Genomic DNA, 19,033 nt, shown 5'->3' on the forward strand with positions numbered 1-19,033 from the left:
TTTTGTTAGACGGACGTGTAAAATCTCTTCTTGAGCCTCATAACCTACAACTTAGTGATTTTCAACCCTGTCTTGTTTAGCATCAGACAGATTGAAAATGGGTATCATTTAAGCTATCACCAATTTAATTAGTTTTGTGTTTCTTAAATAATAGGGTTTGTCCTCAACATAGTAGATCTGTCACCAAAATGTAGTCACCAAACAATGCAAAATCAGTTCCACAATAAATCACCTAAAATCCTGAGATATAAGGTCTAGTACCAAATAAATGTTTTTGTATGTATTATAATAGGTGTGTCCTAATAAGTATTTAAGCAAACTAATTTAAAGAGATCACCAATAAATCATATTATGTTACTAGAAAATTGCATTAAGATCAAATAAAAAATTAGGGTTGTCATCATCGTTTCAACCAAAAGATTCTGCTACTTAACTAGACTCCCAAGGTTCTAAATTTCCACTGGTAGTATAAATTATATTTAAATAAAATTTTTAGCAGAGTAGTAAATAAAACAATTTAAGTTAAAATAATCAATATTTATTGTTGAAAATAATTACCACTGAACAATCAGCGCTGGTTTAAAATAGCTGGCTTATGGCTAGCAGAATAGTAGATAAAACACTTAATTAAAGTTAAAATAATCAATATTTATTCTTAAAAATAATAACCACTGAACAATCAGCGCTGGTTTAAAATAGCTGGCTTATGGCTAGCAGAATAGTAGATAAAACACTTAATTAAAGTTAAAATAATCAATAGTTAACTACTACCCATCGTTGAGGCCGGATTGGTCAATTTTTAAAGCGCGCCAATTTGTCTCCGCCCCTTTGATCATTTTTTCATTAAAATTATAAATTGATGTATTAAATTGGTAACGAATACTATTAATTTAATATCTGAACGAAATAAAATGTTACTACTGTATTGGTGACAAAATATCAAATAAAAAGGAGTCGCAGTCAGGGATCGATAATCGATTTATTTGGTGACAGATCTACCATTCTGAGCACAGAGCTATTATTTAAGTAACAAAACTATTATTATAAGAACGAAGTTTATATTCATGTAATTCAATATAATTTTATTGGTTATCGATCTCTTATTTTACACATATATTAACATTAATTTGATAATTCATACCTGGGAACAATTTTTGTTTATCTGAGAACGAAAATATTTCGTGGCGATAGATCTATTTATTAGGTGATACAACTTGATGACAAATATAAATTTTGGTGATAGAAAATATAGTTCCCATTGAAAATTCGAATGAAAAGGAGATACAGGCGTTTCTACAGCGCTGCTACACTCGCGCGTTTCACAAACAGCACATGAAACGCAGCTTTTACCTAGGGTAAAATGATTGCGGATCAGAGGGGTTAGTGCGAGTTTTAGGTACTCAGTCAAACTTGTCGAGCTCGTAAACACGTATTTGTATGGAATTACATTAGTGCCACCGCGTTACCACTAGGTGGCGCTGATTAAAACACATACAAATTCGCGTTTACTTCATCGAAGCGTTTGATCGAGTAAAACTCGCACTAACCCCTCAGGACGGCGAGGTTCAAGCGCATGACTCTTGAGAGTTCAATATGGGTTCAATGGATTTTATTACCTGCAGCATTTCGCCCACTTAATTATATTTCCAGAGACGAGAAAATTTAACTCCCACACATACGTACTTATATATAACTGATTGAAGTATTTTAAGATTTCAATTCCTTTTTCCTTTTCAGATTAAAGAACAGTACCTACCTAATATTATGTGAAATAAATGTTTTCTTTGGCTTCTTTTTTTGCATTTTTCTATTCTTTGCAAAATAAAAGAGGATCTTTATATAGTACTAGAGGCCGCCCGCGACTTCGTCCGCATGGAAACCCTATCAATCCCGCGGGAACTCTGGGATAAAAAGTAGCCTATGTGTTATTCTGGGTCTTCAGCTACCTACATACCAAATTTCATGGTAATCGGTTCAGTAGTTTTTGCGTGAAAGAGTAACAAACATCCATACAAACTTTCGCCTTTATAATAGTAGTAGGATATATACCTGAACCTTAGAACCGAAGATTCCGTTTTGACCAAGCTGTCCTACTTCCAGATCATCGTGACATCGTGGGGAAACCCTGCACATTTGGGCAACTGGGTGTGTAACCATGATCTAATATTCAATAAGATGGGAGTGCTTCGGGTAAAAGTCTGACTTGCACAATTCAGGATCGTCGTCATAGGCAGATCTCCATAGAAGTCAGGACTCAACCGGAACAGCGAGGAAAACGACGAAAGGTAATCCATTAAAAAACACCACGTAAAAGCAGACAAGAGGCCTAGCCTCTCCTCTGGGAAGAGAGTTTTCTGAGGAAGGTTTAGGTATACCTATAAATACTATCCGTGCAAAGCTGAAAAAATTGAAAGACTTAAATTTAAATTAAGAAAGTTAAGTAAGCAATTCATCGCTCTGGTATTTCCGTTGAGGTGTTAGTCACGAACGCCATCTTTGATTGTGATATTTTTCACTTCAGATGCCATAAGGTGATTCAATGTGAGTTTGATAAAATGAAATAAATTTAATGTACGATCAAGCGAGAGTATCCTATACCGAGGAACTTGCATGAAAAGAGTGATTAATGTGGTAGGTTTGTAGAAAGATGTAGTTTTTGTTTTTCTATTGTATTGCCCAGGCAGGCAAAGAAGAAGAATAAATTTCATATCAATTTGGTCAACTTAATTATTTTTTTGGATATGAGCATAGTACACACATATCTTAAAAAAGTTGTAAATGTTATTTAAGATAATGGAAACAGTGTAGCCAGTGGAAATTGATCAGTGTCCGGCACACTAGGTAGGTACACTGTGCACCAAACAGTTTCTTTTATAGTCGGTTGGTTGAGTGTTCAAATTTATAGCTACTCACATTATCTTCTACAGAGTCTGCTTATAATTTTCTAGCTGCATATCTATACACGTAAAACCATGCGATTTGGTGCGGTTGGTATAGCCATAGACAATGAAAGACGCATGTCGACGTTAACGAGCATAAATATTATTGTATCGGAAATTTGCAATAATTAATCCGAGCTCGACAGATTGAATTATCAAAATTAATACATCTTGTAATACGCAGGCGCGAAACCCTCAAAAATGTAACAGGTACGATGCAGGACCCCGAACATTCGTTTCATTCGCTCACTCAGTCGCGCAATGTCGGGAGCGCCGCGCAAGCGTGCTGGCTGAATTGCACTTATAATCTTGCATATCAGTTTAAAATTAAAATAAAAAAACATAAATCCCGCCAATTATCCACTGCGATTTGAAAAAATGGAACGCGTTCGGATTCACTGACGAAAATGCGATATCGTTTTCAGTTATGGTTTCTATGTTTTATAAAATTATTACAATTGTAAGTGCTGTGTATTGACTTTTTGTGTTTTGTTTAGTGATACCGTGATAAGGTGATGCCAAGTGGATATGGGTGTGATAATGATATCTGTTGGGATTGGATTACTCGATGCATCAGGTTTAATGGTAAGAACTCTTTCATCGTGCCGCCAAATATTTTTTTCGTCATTTTTTTTTAGGAAATTAACTTACTGATTCTTAAACTTAGTTGAATTAACCTTTAATATAAATTTGGTAGTTAATCCCTAAAAATAAAAAATATATTTTTTTTAGTAGCGAGTGCTTTCTTTTTTTTTCTACAGACCAGTTTGTTATGCTGAGCTGAGATATTAACATCGGTACGTAGTTAATTTGCTATAAAAATAAAAATATAAGAACTTTACACTTATATGGGCCTCTTAAAGCTTCTTTAAGCAAAGGTAGGCACCTACTCTACATAATACCTATGTTTAAATTATTTAAAATTTAATATCAAAAATTATAAAAGCCAATTATTTGATTTAAGAATTATACTATACCCATATGAATAAATCTGACGCACCTAGACTAGACCTTAAAGTCTAGGATAAAACAAGCTTATTTTTGTATATCTATATAAAAAGACAAGATACCTACCTACATCTTCATATCCTAATACCTATTTCAAGTAACATATCTATGTATAACACGTCTTTATCCCTTACGAGACACACAGATCTAACAGTCTCGAAAAGACCCTAAATCACATCCAGCTTCTCAATCGTCTTAGTGATGGAATTGAGTTTCAAATAGAGACAGGCCTAAAATAATAATCTCGAGTTAAGAAGACTTTCCATTCCTTAACTTTTACTACCTGCTTATGATGAAAAAGAAGCGGCTATCTCAAGCAACCAGTAACCATAACTTTAAACATGATTATATTTTTAAAAGCAATTAGCAAAAATACCATTGGGTCAGAATGTGAAATCAAGCGTGAACTGCGGGCAAAGGACGGACGGTCAAACCTAACACCTAGATATATGTATATAATATATACCTAACCTATCTAGGTTTACGAACGTAAAATAGATTCTATCCAATCGGGATATAATTTAAAATCGATTATTGATATACGTCGCTTGTATATTATTTATTTAAACTTTATGCACGTAAAATGTACAACAGGTGGACTTAATGCCACAAGGCATTCTCTACCAGTCGAACCTTTGGACCAAACTGCGATGGATGTACGGGTGGTGCAATGACTAAAATAATAGATTACTTTATATACTTACATATAATATAGTTAACATACATAAGTATGACTATAGATAATATGACTATGTAATAATGACTTAAAATTTAAATAATGGTTTTTTTTGTTAAAGTGCAATTAAAGGGTTAATTGTTTTTAGTAAGGTAGGAGAACATGACATGACATGACAAAAGTGTACTTACATGTAAGTATACCAATCTTTGAAAACAACTGGATGCAGCCAAGAGTAGGTACATATAGTAAATCATCTTGAGAATACATACATATAATTACGACTTTATCCTTTACGGGTTAGACATTGTCTTGAAAAGACCGAATGTTCTCATTCAGCTGTAAGGCATAATGATGCATTAAAATAATGGAAAAATTGAGGACGGCATTTATATATTGCGACTAGCTGTGCCCGCGACGTCGTCCGCGTGGAATAGTTATTTTGGGCATCATTGAAGCCCTCAAGGATGAATAATTTTCCCTGTTTTTTTTCACATTTTACATTATTTCTTCGCTCCTAATAGTTGCAGATGTTATATAGCCTTCCTCGATAAATGGTCTATGCAACACAAAAATAATTTTTCAATTCGAACCAATATCTCCCGAGATTAGCGCGTTCAAACAAACAAACAAACTCTTCAGCTTTGTAATATTAGTATAGATTAGATAAACTCTAAATGTGTGCAAAAAAAATTACTAGATAGATTAAACAAATGATTTTAAAGTTATTCAACTTAAGCAGCGCAAGTAAAGTAGCAATTAATCTGCGCTCGTATTTAGCGAAAACAGACAGGGAAATAAAAACTATTTTTGGAAATATAGCAGTTTTAAAATGTCCATTTCCATTCCGCTTTGAAACAAACAAACGCCACTGAAATTGCATGCCTCTAGCAAATGTTTGGCCTGTCCAGTGTTTGTTCTGGCACAGTGATATTGAAAAAGTGTGATGGAGAAAATACTATTTGTATGTATTCATATTTGTCTCATATTTGTTTTGTCTACATACATAGATACATATGGTCACGTCTATATCCCTTGTGGGATAGCCAGAGCCAACAGTCTTGAAAAGACTGACAAGCCACGTTCAGCTATTTGGCTTAATGATAGAATTGAGATTCAAATAGTGACAGGTTGCTGAGCCATCGCCTAAAAGAGAATCCCAAGTTTGTAAGCCTATTCCTTAGTCGCCTTTTACGACATCCATGGGGAAGAGATGGAGTGGTCCTATTCTTTTCTGGTGCCGGGAACCACACGGAACCACACCAACCATTTTGTCTACATGTGATTCTTATTTATTTTACAAAATGGTAACTACAACAATTACATCCATACTCGCCCATTTATGCATCATCTAGGCGTTTTTTTCTGGTGGCGTCTAGAGAACCTCAGGTATGTCTGTGACCAAGTTCTTTGATTAGGTAAATCAGGTTTTGTTCGGGGTAAGTCATGCGACCGCCGTCCTACCTCCGCAACTTTTGCAAGAGAAACCTTACAAAGCCAGAAGACTAGAGAAACTTCTATTTTTAAAAACCAAAAAAAAAAATAAACACCAAAAGCGTTCATGAATACAATACAGTTACCTGAATGTGAGGTTTACTCAGGACGTTGTCCGTCACCGTAAGAGCATCGGTTGGGAATGAAACTAATGTATGCTATGTAACTTAATTGTTTATTAATAGATACAAATTATTAATATTCTCTATGGTCGTTTTGAGCTATGGAAAACTTTGCCCGGCAAAGGGTAAGAACTTTGTAGACGCCATAGTTTAGAGTGTTTGTAGTTTGATACATACATACATATAATCACGTCTACATACCTTGCGTTGCGGGGTAGACGGGGTATATAAAGTAGGTACTTCATTGTTTATTTTTTTCTCAACACCGTCTGATGTAATAATATTAACACAATATAGTTGCATTTAGGTCAAAACGGGTAAATGTGGTAACTTAAGATATAGGATCTTTCAAGTTTGAAGACAATCTTGGCACCCGACCCTCGCAATAGCGGTCTGCGTCAACAACTTGTAACATTGTATAAATACGGTTAAGTTGAAGGGTAGATAATATGTTAGTATGTGTGAAGGTACTTAAACCGAAAAATAGACTGACATATCTTTAAACGCACAGTCAAAAACATGATTTCGTTTAAACTTAGCATAAAGGTAGCTTGCTATTATGTTCTTCTAGTAAAAAAATTAATAATGTGTAAATTTCTGTGCAATAAAGGTATTAATATATTACAAACAAGCAAATATGTATATGTTATAGTTTTTTACGTGTGTCTGTCCTGTCCACTATCAATGTACGTTATTTATGCACACGCCATACCGCTCCAAAATTCATCTTTCCTCTCATGGGTCTACTGGAAGAGATTTCTTTCAAAATAAGTAGCACGTTTGTACTAGAATTACTGTAATAAATGCTCCTGTATATTATTTTGTGTACATAAATAAATATTCGCAATAACACTTATTTTTAGGTCCCATACCTTTTCAACACTAGCTGCGCCTCGGGGCGTCACTCTTGTAAGAATTTTGGGATCAAAACAATGATAATTTTTGCATTTACAATATTACTAGCTTCCCGCCCCGGTTTCGCACGGGTGGCTTTTTTATAGATATAAACCTTCCACAGATAATCCTCTATTCAACATTTCAAACAGGAACATTTCGAGATTAGACCATACATGCAGATAGAGTGTTTCGAGATTAGACCATACATGCAGATAGAGTGTTAGTGGTAGGATAGTGAATTAGTACGGAATAGGGAGACCTCAGACGGCATATGTACCGCAGCAGACCGCATACAGGGGTAGACAGAGCCAATTATTACAAAGCTTTATGACACTGTGAAGCTATACTTACGGGTACATCGTATAAACACGTCTTTATCTCTAACGGGGCAGGCAAAGAAAAAACAGTCTCGAAAAGACTGAAAGTTAAATTTGGTAATTGGGATTCAAATAGTGACAGGACTGTATTTTTTTTTACTTTATCAAACTTCCCCCACATTTCACCACCACAGCTCAACGGTCCACGGACAATAACAACACGCGGATAATGAGTCACCTTTGTCTGCAATCCAGTGTGCAAGCAAACAAAGCGAGGAATAATGAAATTCCTGCCATTGTGCGGGAACAGACGGACAGACAGATTATTTGGGGTCAGCAGTTATAGTGTTTCGTTGAAGATATTAATAAGTATACTTAAGCACTTGATCTATGTAAAATTGATGAAGAACTTCTTGAAAAGTGGCGTTTTAGTAACTGTCGTGGGCCCGCGGTAAAAATTTTCTCTGGAAATAAGTAGTGCCCTTACTGAATTTCTCTTTATTTTAAATTTTATTCTTATTTATACATAAATAGTGTAAATTAATAATAATAAATATTTTTTTAGAACATGCTGCTATTCTAACAAATAACCCGACTTTTTACACCCCGACGAAAAAAAAGGGGTGTTATATGTTTGACGTGTCTGTCTCTGTATGTACATACATATGTCTTTCTGTGGCATAATAGCTCACAAACAAACGTATGAAGCGTATAAAGTTTATTTGTTTTTAAAATTTTACCAATAAAAAAGATTTTGTTCAACCTTACAACTTACTGATTAAACGTCTCAAGTTTGAAAACTCAATAAATTTTCAGCTTATTGACATATCTCGAGTGGTCAATGCTGATGAACTAACAAGATTATAGTTTGAATAGTTAAGGCGCCAACTTGCGAATAATTAATTAGTCGGAGCCTTCAACTTTACGTTATCCATTTTGCCATATTGAGGCCAATGTTGCCTATCTTTTTTTTTTATTAGTGCCGTGTGGTTCCCAGCACCAATAAAAAAAAGAATAGGACCACTCCATCTCTTTCCCATGGATGTCGTAAAAGGCGACTAAGGGATAGGCTTACAAACATGGAATTCTTTTTTAGGCGACAGGCTAGCAACCTGTCACTATTCGAATCTCAATTTTATCATTAAGCCAAATAGCTGAACGTGGCCTTTCAGTCTTTTCAAGACTGTTGGATCTGTCTACCCCGTAAGGGATATAGACGTGATGATATGTATGTGTATGTTGCGAATTGATGATTTTTTTTCTAAATAAGTGATTCATTTCCAATTGCTACGCTCGAAACATAAAAGCATTGAAGTACAAACACACTTACAATGCATTTCTTCTTCCAGACGCGTCGACAATACCTCCAACAATAATTAAATTTTCCCACTATAATATTCTGCCATTTTAGAAGCCTCATCGGTGACTATAAGTATACATCCTACTTATATTATCTATAAATGCGTTGTATTATCTATAAAAGTTTGTGAGTATATCAGGATGTCAGTATGGATGTTTGTTACTCTTTCACGTAAAAACGACTGAACTGCTGAAGACCCAGAAAAACATATCCCGAATTGATTCCACGCGTACGAAGTCGCGGGCGACCTCTTGTTATGTATATATAATGCCGTGTGCAATACGGCACTTTAGAATAGAACCACTCCATATCTTTGCAATGGATGTCGTAAAAGGCGACTAAGGGATAAACTTATAAGCTTGGGATTCCTCTTGTAGGTGATGGGCTAGAAAACTGTCACTATTTGAATCTCAATTCATTCATAAAGCTTTATAGCTGAACGTGGCCTTTCAGTCTTTTTAAGATTGTAGGCTCTGTCTTCTTCCGGGATATAGACGTGGTTATATGTATGTATGTATGTAAATTACTTTCAATTATGTGTTGCATTATAAAGTAAAATCATAGTTTCTATATACTATAGCTAAATAACCCTCACTGCCTTAACTATGTGCAAATTACGCAAGTTACCGTAGGTACTTATGAGTTGAGCTTTGGTGCTTTGATGTTGGCGATGAAATGCCAGCGGCTTTCGAGATGTTCTGACGATGTATGTTTTGTCAAATTGGAGATAAAAAGCCTTAGAAAATTGTTGTGCCTGATAGCGCCTATATCTGTTCTTTTTATGCTGTATTTGTCATAATGTTTGCTTATGGCAAATTTAATTTATTAGACTTTGTTACAATAATATTGAGTGTTGAAAAACGTGTGCACAAGTTAAGACTAATCGTGGCAATGTACCAATAACTGATTTTACTTACCCTAATAAAAAAATAATAGGACCACTCCATTCCCATGGATGTCGTTAAAGCGACTTAGGGATAGAAGCTTATATATAAGCTTGGGATTCTTTAGGCGATGGGCTAGCAACCTGTCACTATTTTAATCTCAATTCTATCATTAGGCCAAACAGCAGAACGTGGCCTGTCAGCCTTTCAAGGTTGTTGGCTCTGTCTACCCCGCAAGGGATATGGACGTGATAATAGAATAGAATAGATTTATTTTCAAAATTGACTTCACATCACTTAAGTCTAATTATAACTACTACCGCTTCCAAAGCGCATGTGTAGAAGAAGCGGCGGAACAAACTACACTGCAGCATTTTCATCGGACGGATTTTATATGGACGGATGGATGAATAAAATACTTTTAAAATGATACTTACATTCCTAAACGTGGCCTTCGAGACTTGTGACGACTCTCTCTACCCTCTGAGGGATAAAGACTGGATATGATAATTCTGCGTTGCCAAATTCAATATCACAGAATGTGACAGAATAATATAGAATTTCATTCCGATTTCTATACATCGTTCGCAACGAGATTGCTACGATATAGTTACGTGATGGCTACGAGACGGCGGACTGATTTCAATCTATGTTGATTGAAATGTATGAAGGCGCGTGCGTAAATGGATTTAATTTTAAGGTTTATAATTTATGCAAATTAACAGGAAAATACATGACTCGTGTCATCAAGAAATTACTAATAACTTAATTATTCTGTACCTACTACCTTAGCGGTAGTACGCTTGTCTGTGACATCGGAGGTCCCGGGTTCGAATCCCGGCCAGGGCATGATGAGAAAAGAACTTTTTCTGATTGGCTTGGATGTTTGTCTATATAAGTGTTTATTATAAAATATAGTATCGTTTAGTTAGTATCTCGTAACACAAGTCTTGAACATACTTCCAGGGTAACTCAATCTGTTTAATTTGTCCCGTATATATTTATTTATTTTCCTTAGCGTAGCTCCGTCTACGTTAAACGAAACGTTGTATGTACCTTTTGAATAGAAATGTTTGTGGGTCGCTTATAAATTTGGGATTCTTCTTTTAGACGATCGGCTAGCAACCTGTCACTGTTTGAATCTTAATTCATCATAAAGCCAAGAAGCTGAGCGTTTTCAAGACTGTTGGCTCTGTCTACCCCGCAAGGGATATAGACGTGACTATATATATGTATGTATGTATGTGGCTCGCTCCTTAGGTAAATGTGGTTTGGAAGTGCACTAAGAGTTGATTTCTCGAAATCTTTAAGAAAACAGAAAGAGAGATGTTATTTGAAACACAGTAGTTAATAATACACTATTAAAACATACAGACATATAATCACGTCTATCTCCCTTGCGGGGTAGACAGAGCCAACAGTCTTGAAAGGACTGATATGCCACGTTCAGCTGTTTGGCCCAATGATACAATTGAGATTAAAATAGTGACAGGTTGCTAGCCCATCGCCTAAAAGAAGAATCCCAAGTTTATAAGCCTATCCCTTAGTCGCCTTTTACGAAATCCAAGGGAACGAGATGGATTGGTCCTATTCTTTTTTTTTTCATTGGTGCCGGGAGCCACACGGCACACTATTAAAACAAAATAAGATATAAAGAGAATAAAGTCGGCTGATATTTCAAAGTTATTAATGTTATTATTATCGTGAACTAACTTTTACTAACAGCTTCGCCTAAACGAATTAAACGCCAGCTAGAAAAATTCAGGTTTTTCATTTAACCCACGGAAACTTTAGTTTTTACCGAAATGAAAAGTTACCCTATGTTCTTCTCCAGACTCTTAATTATATATACTTACGTAATATATCAAAAAGATTGGTCCAATAGATAACGCGTGTAAAAAACAAACAAACTTACTATCGCAAAAAACATTAGTTGGGAGAGTACTTATAACAATTTAACACATATTTGAGCCAAAGAATCCTCTTTCATTTACAAACTATTCATATTCTCTCTGGTCGTTTTGAGCTAAGGAAAACTTTGCCCGGCAAAGGGTGAGAACTTTGTAGACGCAATAGTTTAGAGTGTTTGTAGTTTGATACATACATTATAATCACGTCTAAATCCCTTGCGCGGTAGACAGATTCAAAAGTAAAAGAACTGATAGGCCACGTTCAGCTGTTTTACTCAATGATAAGAGTTGAGATCCAAATAAATAGTTGTTGTTTGATGAACGAAATATTATCGTTGAATTGTGTATCTAACATGAAATTAAGAATGATATGTTCCTTTGAAACCTGTAGTATTCTCAAAAATAAAGTTTTTTATTTTACTAGCTACCCGCCCCGGCTTTTCATAGGTAGTATTTATACATTAAAAAATCCTCAGAAAACCCTACCTATTTCTAACATTTTAAACAGGAACAAAATCCGTCACAACAACTGTCTATGATTGGCGCAGACATACAGATAGAGAACAAACTTATAATATGTAGTGATAATCGCTATATGCAATAAGAGTGTTGACTCCGTCTTCCCCGCAAGGGATATAGACGTGACGTATGTATAAAAAAATCTATCATTTGTTTAGTCCCCACTTCACAAAGGCGTGAACTGCACACCATTCAATTCAGTTCCGATCAATATTAAAACAATGGACCTAGTCCTGACAATAGTGAATCGAGCAGAGTTCGAACTGTCACGAACTTCGTAACTAGTTACGAAATTGGTAACCGTTTCGATGTCATGTACCTACCATGGCATGCAAACTTTTTTCTGGAGTTAATCTGTTCTCTTAGAAATTACAAAACCTGGTACACTCAGGCTAATGGATGTGTGACCTCTAAGTTCCCTTGCAAAAAGGTAACGGAGGTCAGATGGGAGTCGCAACATGACTTAAACAATCCAGGATCCATGGTCAAGGGCGTACCCACTCCTATAGATTGGTGAGAATGAAACCAAGACTACAGCCAAGGAAAGACAAAGACGAGGAAGAAAAGGCTGTGTTATCTAAAAAAATCTTTTAATACCTTAAATACTTTTAATCAGGTCTATATCCCTTACGGGGTAGATGGAGCCTACAGTCTGGTAAAGACTGAAAAGTCGTGTTCAGCTGTATAGCTTAATGATAATGGCATAATTGCCTTTACTGTGAATTAAAGTAAAGATTAGATAAAAAAAAATAAAGAAACTAGTATATTCATAATCTAACATACCGGTAACCACACGGCATTTTCATGTGTGTATCTGACCTATTATTTACAAGGCACGCCGCAGAAACTATCGCTGTTTCGCTTTTTATTATGACGGGAAACGAAACAGCGATAGTTTTAAAGTTTAGATAAAAAACGGCGTCGAGCGTTTCATAGTACGGGGTCAGATGCATGTACTTTATTCATAAGGGGTTACTGTAGCAAAACTCACATACATTCGACTAAATTAACTTAATAGTCAATTTAACATATGATATTTAACTCAGCATAGAAAGTTACAGTGCTAAACTTCCAACGAACATGATAGTGGAATTATGAGCTTAGAGCTTTGAAAGTTCTTTAGTATGATTTACCGAGGTAACGTGGACTGGAAATCAAAACTGGTTTTGAACTAGGAATAAATGTGAAAATGTTGTTTTAAATTGAATAGTCTTGGAGTTTGTTTATTAGTATGGATGTATACAATCACGACTATACTGCTTGCGGGGTAGACAGAGCTTCCGGTCCCGAAAAGACTGAAAGGCCACGCGCAGCTGTAGCTTAATAATGAAATTGAGATTCAAAAATATACAGGTTGCAAGCCCATCGCCGAAAAATCTTAGTTTTAATAGCTTTTCCCTTTGTCGCCTTTAACGACATCCATGGGGATTCATGGGTGGCGTTAAAGGCGACTATGGGAATACGGAGTTATCAGATTTATTTATTTTTGCACTGAATTCATATTGGTTATTCAAACTGTTATTCAAATAACATTTAAAAATGGCTTCGCAATAAATAATATTTCGCTACTCCGTTAAACCAAGAAAACATAAACTTGCCGAAACAAAGCGTAAATCTTTTGTCGGAAGCGTGATTTAACCCAGAAAATTGTATAAAATAACCATTGAGTATTAAACCTCGAATATAGAGCGCGCAATTAAAGCGACTATTTAAAATTTAATTTATCATAACAATGTATTCTCTCGTCCTCATTTCTATTCTAATTCTAAGTTTGGATAATTAGGAAGTTACGTTGTGACTCCTCCAACAACCTGTCACTATTTGATTCTCAATTCCATCATGAAGCCATACAGCTGAACGTGGCTATATATATATATATATTTGGTGATATTTTCACTGTATTATATTGTATATATTGTATTACACCTATTTTTATGTAAGTTTAACTAAATATTTTTAATTTGATTCATTCAAAACAAAATGAATACGCACTCTAGCAAGGAAATATTTCCTCTATTTTTAAAACATAACACCAACAAGCAAAATTTTTGTGTAAACATACTGTATTGTAAATATTATCTTCAAACATTAATTTTCAGGCTAACGTACCTACCGTACGAAGAGTTTGTAGAAGGTATTAACGCATTAATCCATCTTTTACGGCGTGGGAAAACATCGTGACGAAACCTGCACATTCAGGCAACTGAATGTGTAACCATGGATCCAATAATAATCTCTTAAATGAAAATCACAGCTTTTATTAAATCGGTGTTTTGGCATATCTATAAATAAATATCTTCAGCTACTTTCATACCAAATTTCATCGCAATCGGTTCTTCGCAAGTAGTTTTGCGTGAAAGAGTCACAAACATCCATACATACATTCTCACAAACTTTCGCATTTAGAATATTAGTAGGTTATTACGTAGTACCTACAGAGAAAGAAATAGAGTTTCTTTCTTGCCAGAAGATGATGTCCATCTGTGTGGCAAAGCCGCGCGAGAGAGCAAGTATTATTATTAAGCTTGGAGTAACTGCAGCAATGGCATCACAATAAAATAACAGATAAAAATTAAAACAAATTTATTCCAAATTCAAATAACACCCCGATTATTGTTCAGTGACAGTTCGTGACAGAAAAGTTGAGAAATCACAGAGACGGTATAATTATTATCCAACTTACTGCTATTGATATAAAGTCGGATTTAACTTGTTTATCCAGCTGTCAGGTTAGCCAACTTTGTAACTGGAAAGCAATACCAACTTAAATTAAAAAATTTCAAATCCCCTAGCATTTCATATCTACATTGATTTATAAGTTTGTTCGAATTGTTATTTTTAAAAGTTCAAGTCGGATAGATTTGTGATAGTTGTTCACTTAATAAAAAAATAAAGACATGTCTTTATCCCTTGCGGAGTAGACAGAGCCAACAGTCTTGGAAACACTGAAAGGCGACGTTCAGCTGAATGGCTTAATGATGGAATTGAGATTCAAATAGTGACAGGTTGCTGACAGTGACAGGTTGGTGAAAAAGCGGGGTCGATTATTTGTAAATATGTGTTTATTGCGTCAATAGAATACTTTATAAAGGTTGGGACAAAAGCTATCGTATATTAGAGAAAAGTCGGAAATAAAAAGCCTCCTTTGAAGACGTGGAAAGCCATTAATCATTGGCGCTCCGATAAATTCCTTAAACATTTAATTTCGAGAGCCGTATATACTGGGGAGATGATTGAAAATATTTTGGCTTCATAAATAATTATTGCGAAATATATACTGCGTAATATATTTAAAAGGGTATTCCAAATTAATTCCTCATTTGAAATACCCTTTTAAATATATTTGTGTTTGATTTCTGTGCCTGGCAATTTAGAATAGGACCAGTCCGTCTCTTTTTCATAAATGTCGTAAAAGGCGACTTGGGGAATAGGAGCCCATTCATCTAGTGCAAACTTCCAAGAAATTCGAATAATTTTATAAGAAAATTAAATACATATTATTATATATTATATTATACTGAATCCTATGGTTAACCATTCTATTATAAACTGCTATATTTTACACCGTAATTCAGTAAATAATATACATATTTTATAAACTTCCATGACCTTCACGGGACAAAATTCAATTTTTAAATAAAAGCCTATCATCTCGAATGAAAAATAAATTAATACTTAAAAGAGGTGAATCGCTGACCTCATTTTTCCCCTTAAATCTGGCATAAAAGAAAAAAAAATAATTTATTCCTTTTGCTGACTACCGCCGCTACAAAATTATTGTAATTTAACTCCTATTACCGCCACGTAGAGATAGTAATTAGATATTCTGTCTAGTGTCACATTGATCGATTTGTTGGAACACGTGTTGGTTCTCATCGAGTAGGTATTTTTCACACTGTGACAGTTCACAAATGTATCGTATTTATTGCACTGTAATTCACATAACTTATAGTGCGATAATAAACTATACATTTAGCCGTTATAGAAGAGTAAAAATGCTACTTACACATATATATAGTCACGTCTATATCCCGTGTGGGGTAGACAGAGCCAGCAGTCTTGAAATACTGAAAGGCCACGTTCAGCTGTTAGACTTAATGATAGAATTAAGATTCGAATAGTGATAGATTGCTAGCCCATCGCCTTAAAGAATAATCTCAAGTTAATAGATGACAGATATATTATGATTTTTTAAGTTATATGTAAATACACATAAAATCTGATGAAAATGCTGCAGTGTAGTCTGTTCCGCTGTTTCTTCTACACTTGCGCCTTGGAAGCGGTAATAAATATAATTATACTTTAGGTATGTTGACATATAAGCAATACCTTGTATTCTATTTTTAAAATAAATCAAATTCTTTTTCAAATACTATATTTTTTATGTAAAAACAAATTAAAAAATTCTTAATAACCCGTACAACATTTTTTTAACCACCTTGTAATATTTTTTTAAATATCTCGTAGTATAGCTACGAGTTTTGCTACGGTGGCGCGTAAAAGGTAAGCTACGACGTAAGCTACGATTCGCTACGAAGTTTTTTGTAACCTAGTAAATTACTCGTTGTAGCCCATAATGTCAATTTTGAACCATTCCGTGTAGTTCCTGGCAGAATAGAATAGGTCCACTCCTTATCTTTTCTATGGATGTCGTAAAGGCGACTTAAAGAAAGACTTTAAAATTTGGAATTCTTCTTTCAGCTATATATAGAACTAGCTGTGCCCGCGACTTAGTCCGCGTAGATTCGTTATTTTAGGCATCATTGAAGCCCTCAAGAATGAATAATTTACCTCGTTTTTTTCACATTTTCCATTATTTTTTCGCTCCCAATAGTTGCAGCGTGATGTAATATAGCCTAATAAAGCCTTCCTCGATAAACGGTATATTTAACGCAAAAATAATTTATCAATTCGAACCAGTAGTTCCTGATATTAGCGCGTTCAAACAAACAAACAAACCAATTCTTCAGCTTTATAATATTAGTATAGACTATAAATTAGTATTTAAAATATTATCACGAAACCTTTACATGCGGATGAGGGTGCTAATTGAGTGTTGCTCGTGATGGGAGCATGAAAGTGATTTAATAGCGCTTGTACTAACACTTTGTGAACTAAACTTTACACTAGGCTTTCAAACAAAGTTGTGTTCAAACATATAAGACCAATTTTTTATACGAACATGTTATTTTGTATAGCAAAATGGTTTCATTATTAGCCACTAGGGGATGTCCGCGTCTGCGGCTCCACTGATTGATCTCAAGAAATTCTATTCCCGAGGGAATTTTGGGAAATCCTCTCATAGTGCATCCCTTTGGCTATTTGAGGAACCTACTTGCCATATTAAGACTTATCATATCTGCTATCTGTATTAAAAAACAGAATAGTACCACTCCGTCTCGTTCCCATGGATGTCGTAAAAGGCGACTAAGGCTTATAAACTTGGGATTCTTTTTTTTAGGCGATGGACTAGCAACCTGTGACTATTTGAATCTTAATTCTATCATTATCAGCCAAACAACTGAACGTGGCCTATCAGTATTTTCAAGATAGTTGGCTCTGTCTACCCTGCAAGTGATAGACACATATAAATTATTTAACCCCTAGGGGCAGAAAGACTAAAAGGCCACGTTCAGCTGTATGGCTTAATGACGGAATTGAGATTCAAGTAGTGACAGGTTAGCCTATTGCTTATAAGATAAATCACAAATTTACAAGCATTTCCTTTGATAAAACGTGCCACTCTGAATTTCAATTTCATCATTAAGGCTTACAGCTAAACGTGCCCTTTCAGTATTTTCAAGGCTATTTGCTGTATCTTCCCTGCAAGGGATATCGACGTGATTATATTTTTTTATTTTTTATTGATTTCACAGTATTCGTGAGAATTTACACCAGTTGGACTACACTATATTATTTTTAAATTATAACTTTTAAACGTTATGTTCACAGTTAATTAGTGACGGCCTCTGTGGCGCAGCGGTAGCGCGCTTGTCTGTGACACCGGAGGTCCCGTGTTCGAATCCCGGCCAGGGCATGATGAGAAACGTACTTTCTCTGATTGGCCAGGGTCTTGGATGTTTATTTATATAAGTATTTATTATAAAATATAGTATCGTTGAGTTAATATCTCGTTACACAAGTTTCGAACTTACTACGAGGCTAACTCAATCTGTGTAATTTGTCCCGTATATAAGATTTATTTAAATTAAACGGCATCAGCATTACTGTTTACGCATTTTAAGATTTCATATAAGGTTTTATACGAGAGACTTTCAACCTAAGCGTATTATAACATTGTAATACATTCAATTAATCAGATCTGAAGCCACGTTTAACACGAACCAACCACTTTGGAAGCCCTACTAATATAGGTACTAATTTAGAGTTAATAGTTATGAAATATGTACTGCCTACCTCACCATGTAACAATGAGTCATTTCTGAATTATTTACATACATACTAGCTGTCCCGGCAAGCGTTGTTTTGTCATATAAATAATTGTTAAGTAATTTCTAAATTTCATGAGAATCGGTCAAGCCGTTTCGGAGGAGTACGGGAACGAACATTCATAACTCTCTTCATGCAAGCTCGGCGGTGCAATAGAGAAACTTGACCCGTGTTAGTTTTAATATAAGGGGTCACATTGTTCTTCAGGCCACTGTACCTGTGTTTCTGTTGTTCTGGCATCGTTTAGCCGATATGAATGTTTGAACATGAAATTACGTGACGATACGAACAAGCCTCACGCTCATATTACATTCGCTTCGTCGGGCGATTGTTAACCCCTTTGATAAATATTTGACAGCTACAACAAGGAGGGTGTTGCTAAGTTTTCTAATCATCGAAGTTTCCAGCCCCCCAATGGAGAGAGCAATATCATACTTAATGTAATAACAATTAATTG

At 35.1% G+C, this 19,033-nt stretch overlaps 1 protein-coding gene across 5 annotated transcripts in view; it reads left to right on the top strand.

Moving 5' to 3' along the window:
* The first annotated feature begins 3,202 nt into the window (after positions 1 to 3,202).
* Positions 3,203 to 19,033, top strand: part of LOC106129443 (uncharacterized) — a 65,305-nt gene continuing 49,474 nt past the window's right edge. For 3 of the 5 annotated variants that reach the window (XM_013328003.2, XM_060954281.1, XM_060954284.1), the window contains exon 1: positions 3,203 to 3,524. Coding sequence is in view for 1 of the 5 variants with exons in the window: in XM_060954284.1 (XP_060810267.1) it covers positions 3,455 to 3,524 (70 nt within the window). In the remaining 4 variants the exon portion in view is untranslated. Of the gene's footprint in view, positions 3,525 to 3,700; positions 3,737 to 19,033 lie in introns of those variants that run through there. The other 2 variants (XM_060954282.1, XM_060954283.1) reach the window with 2 other exon arrangements.

The sequence above is a fragment of the Amyelois transitella genome, chromosome 4, assembly GCF_032362555.1.
Source record: "Amyelois transitella isolate CPQ chromosome 4, ilAmyTran1.1, whole genome shotgun sequence".
Classification (NCBI taxonomy): Eukaryota; Metazoa; Arthropoda; class Insecta; order Lepidoptera; family Pyralidae; genus Amyelois; species Amyelois transitella.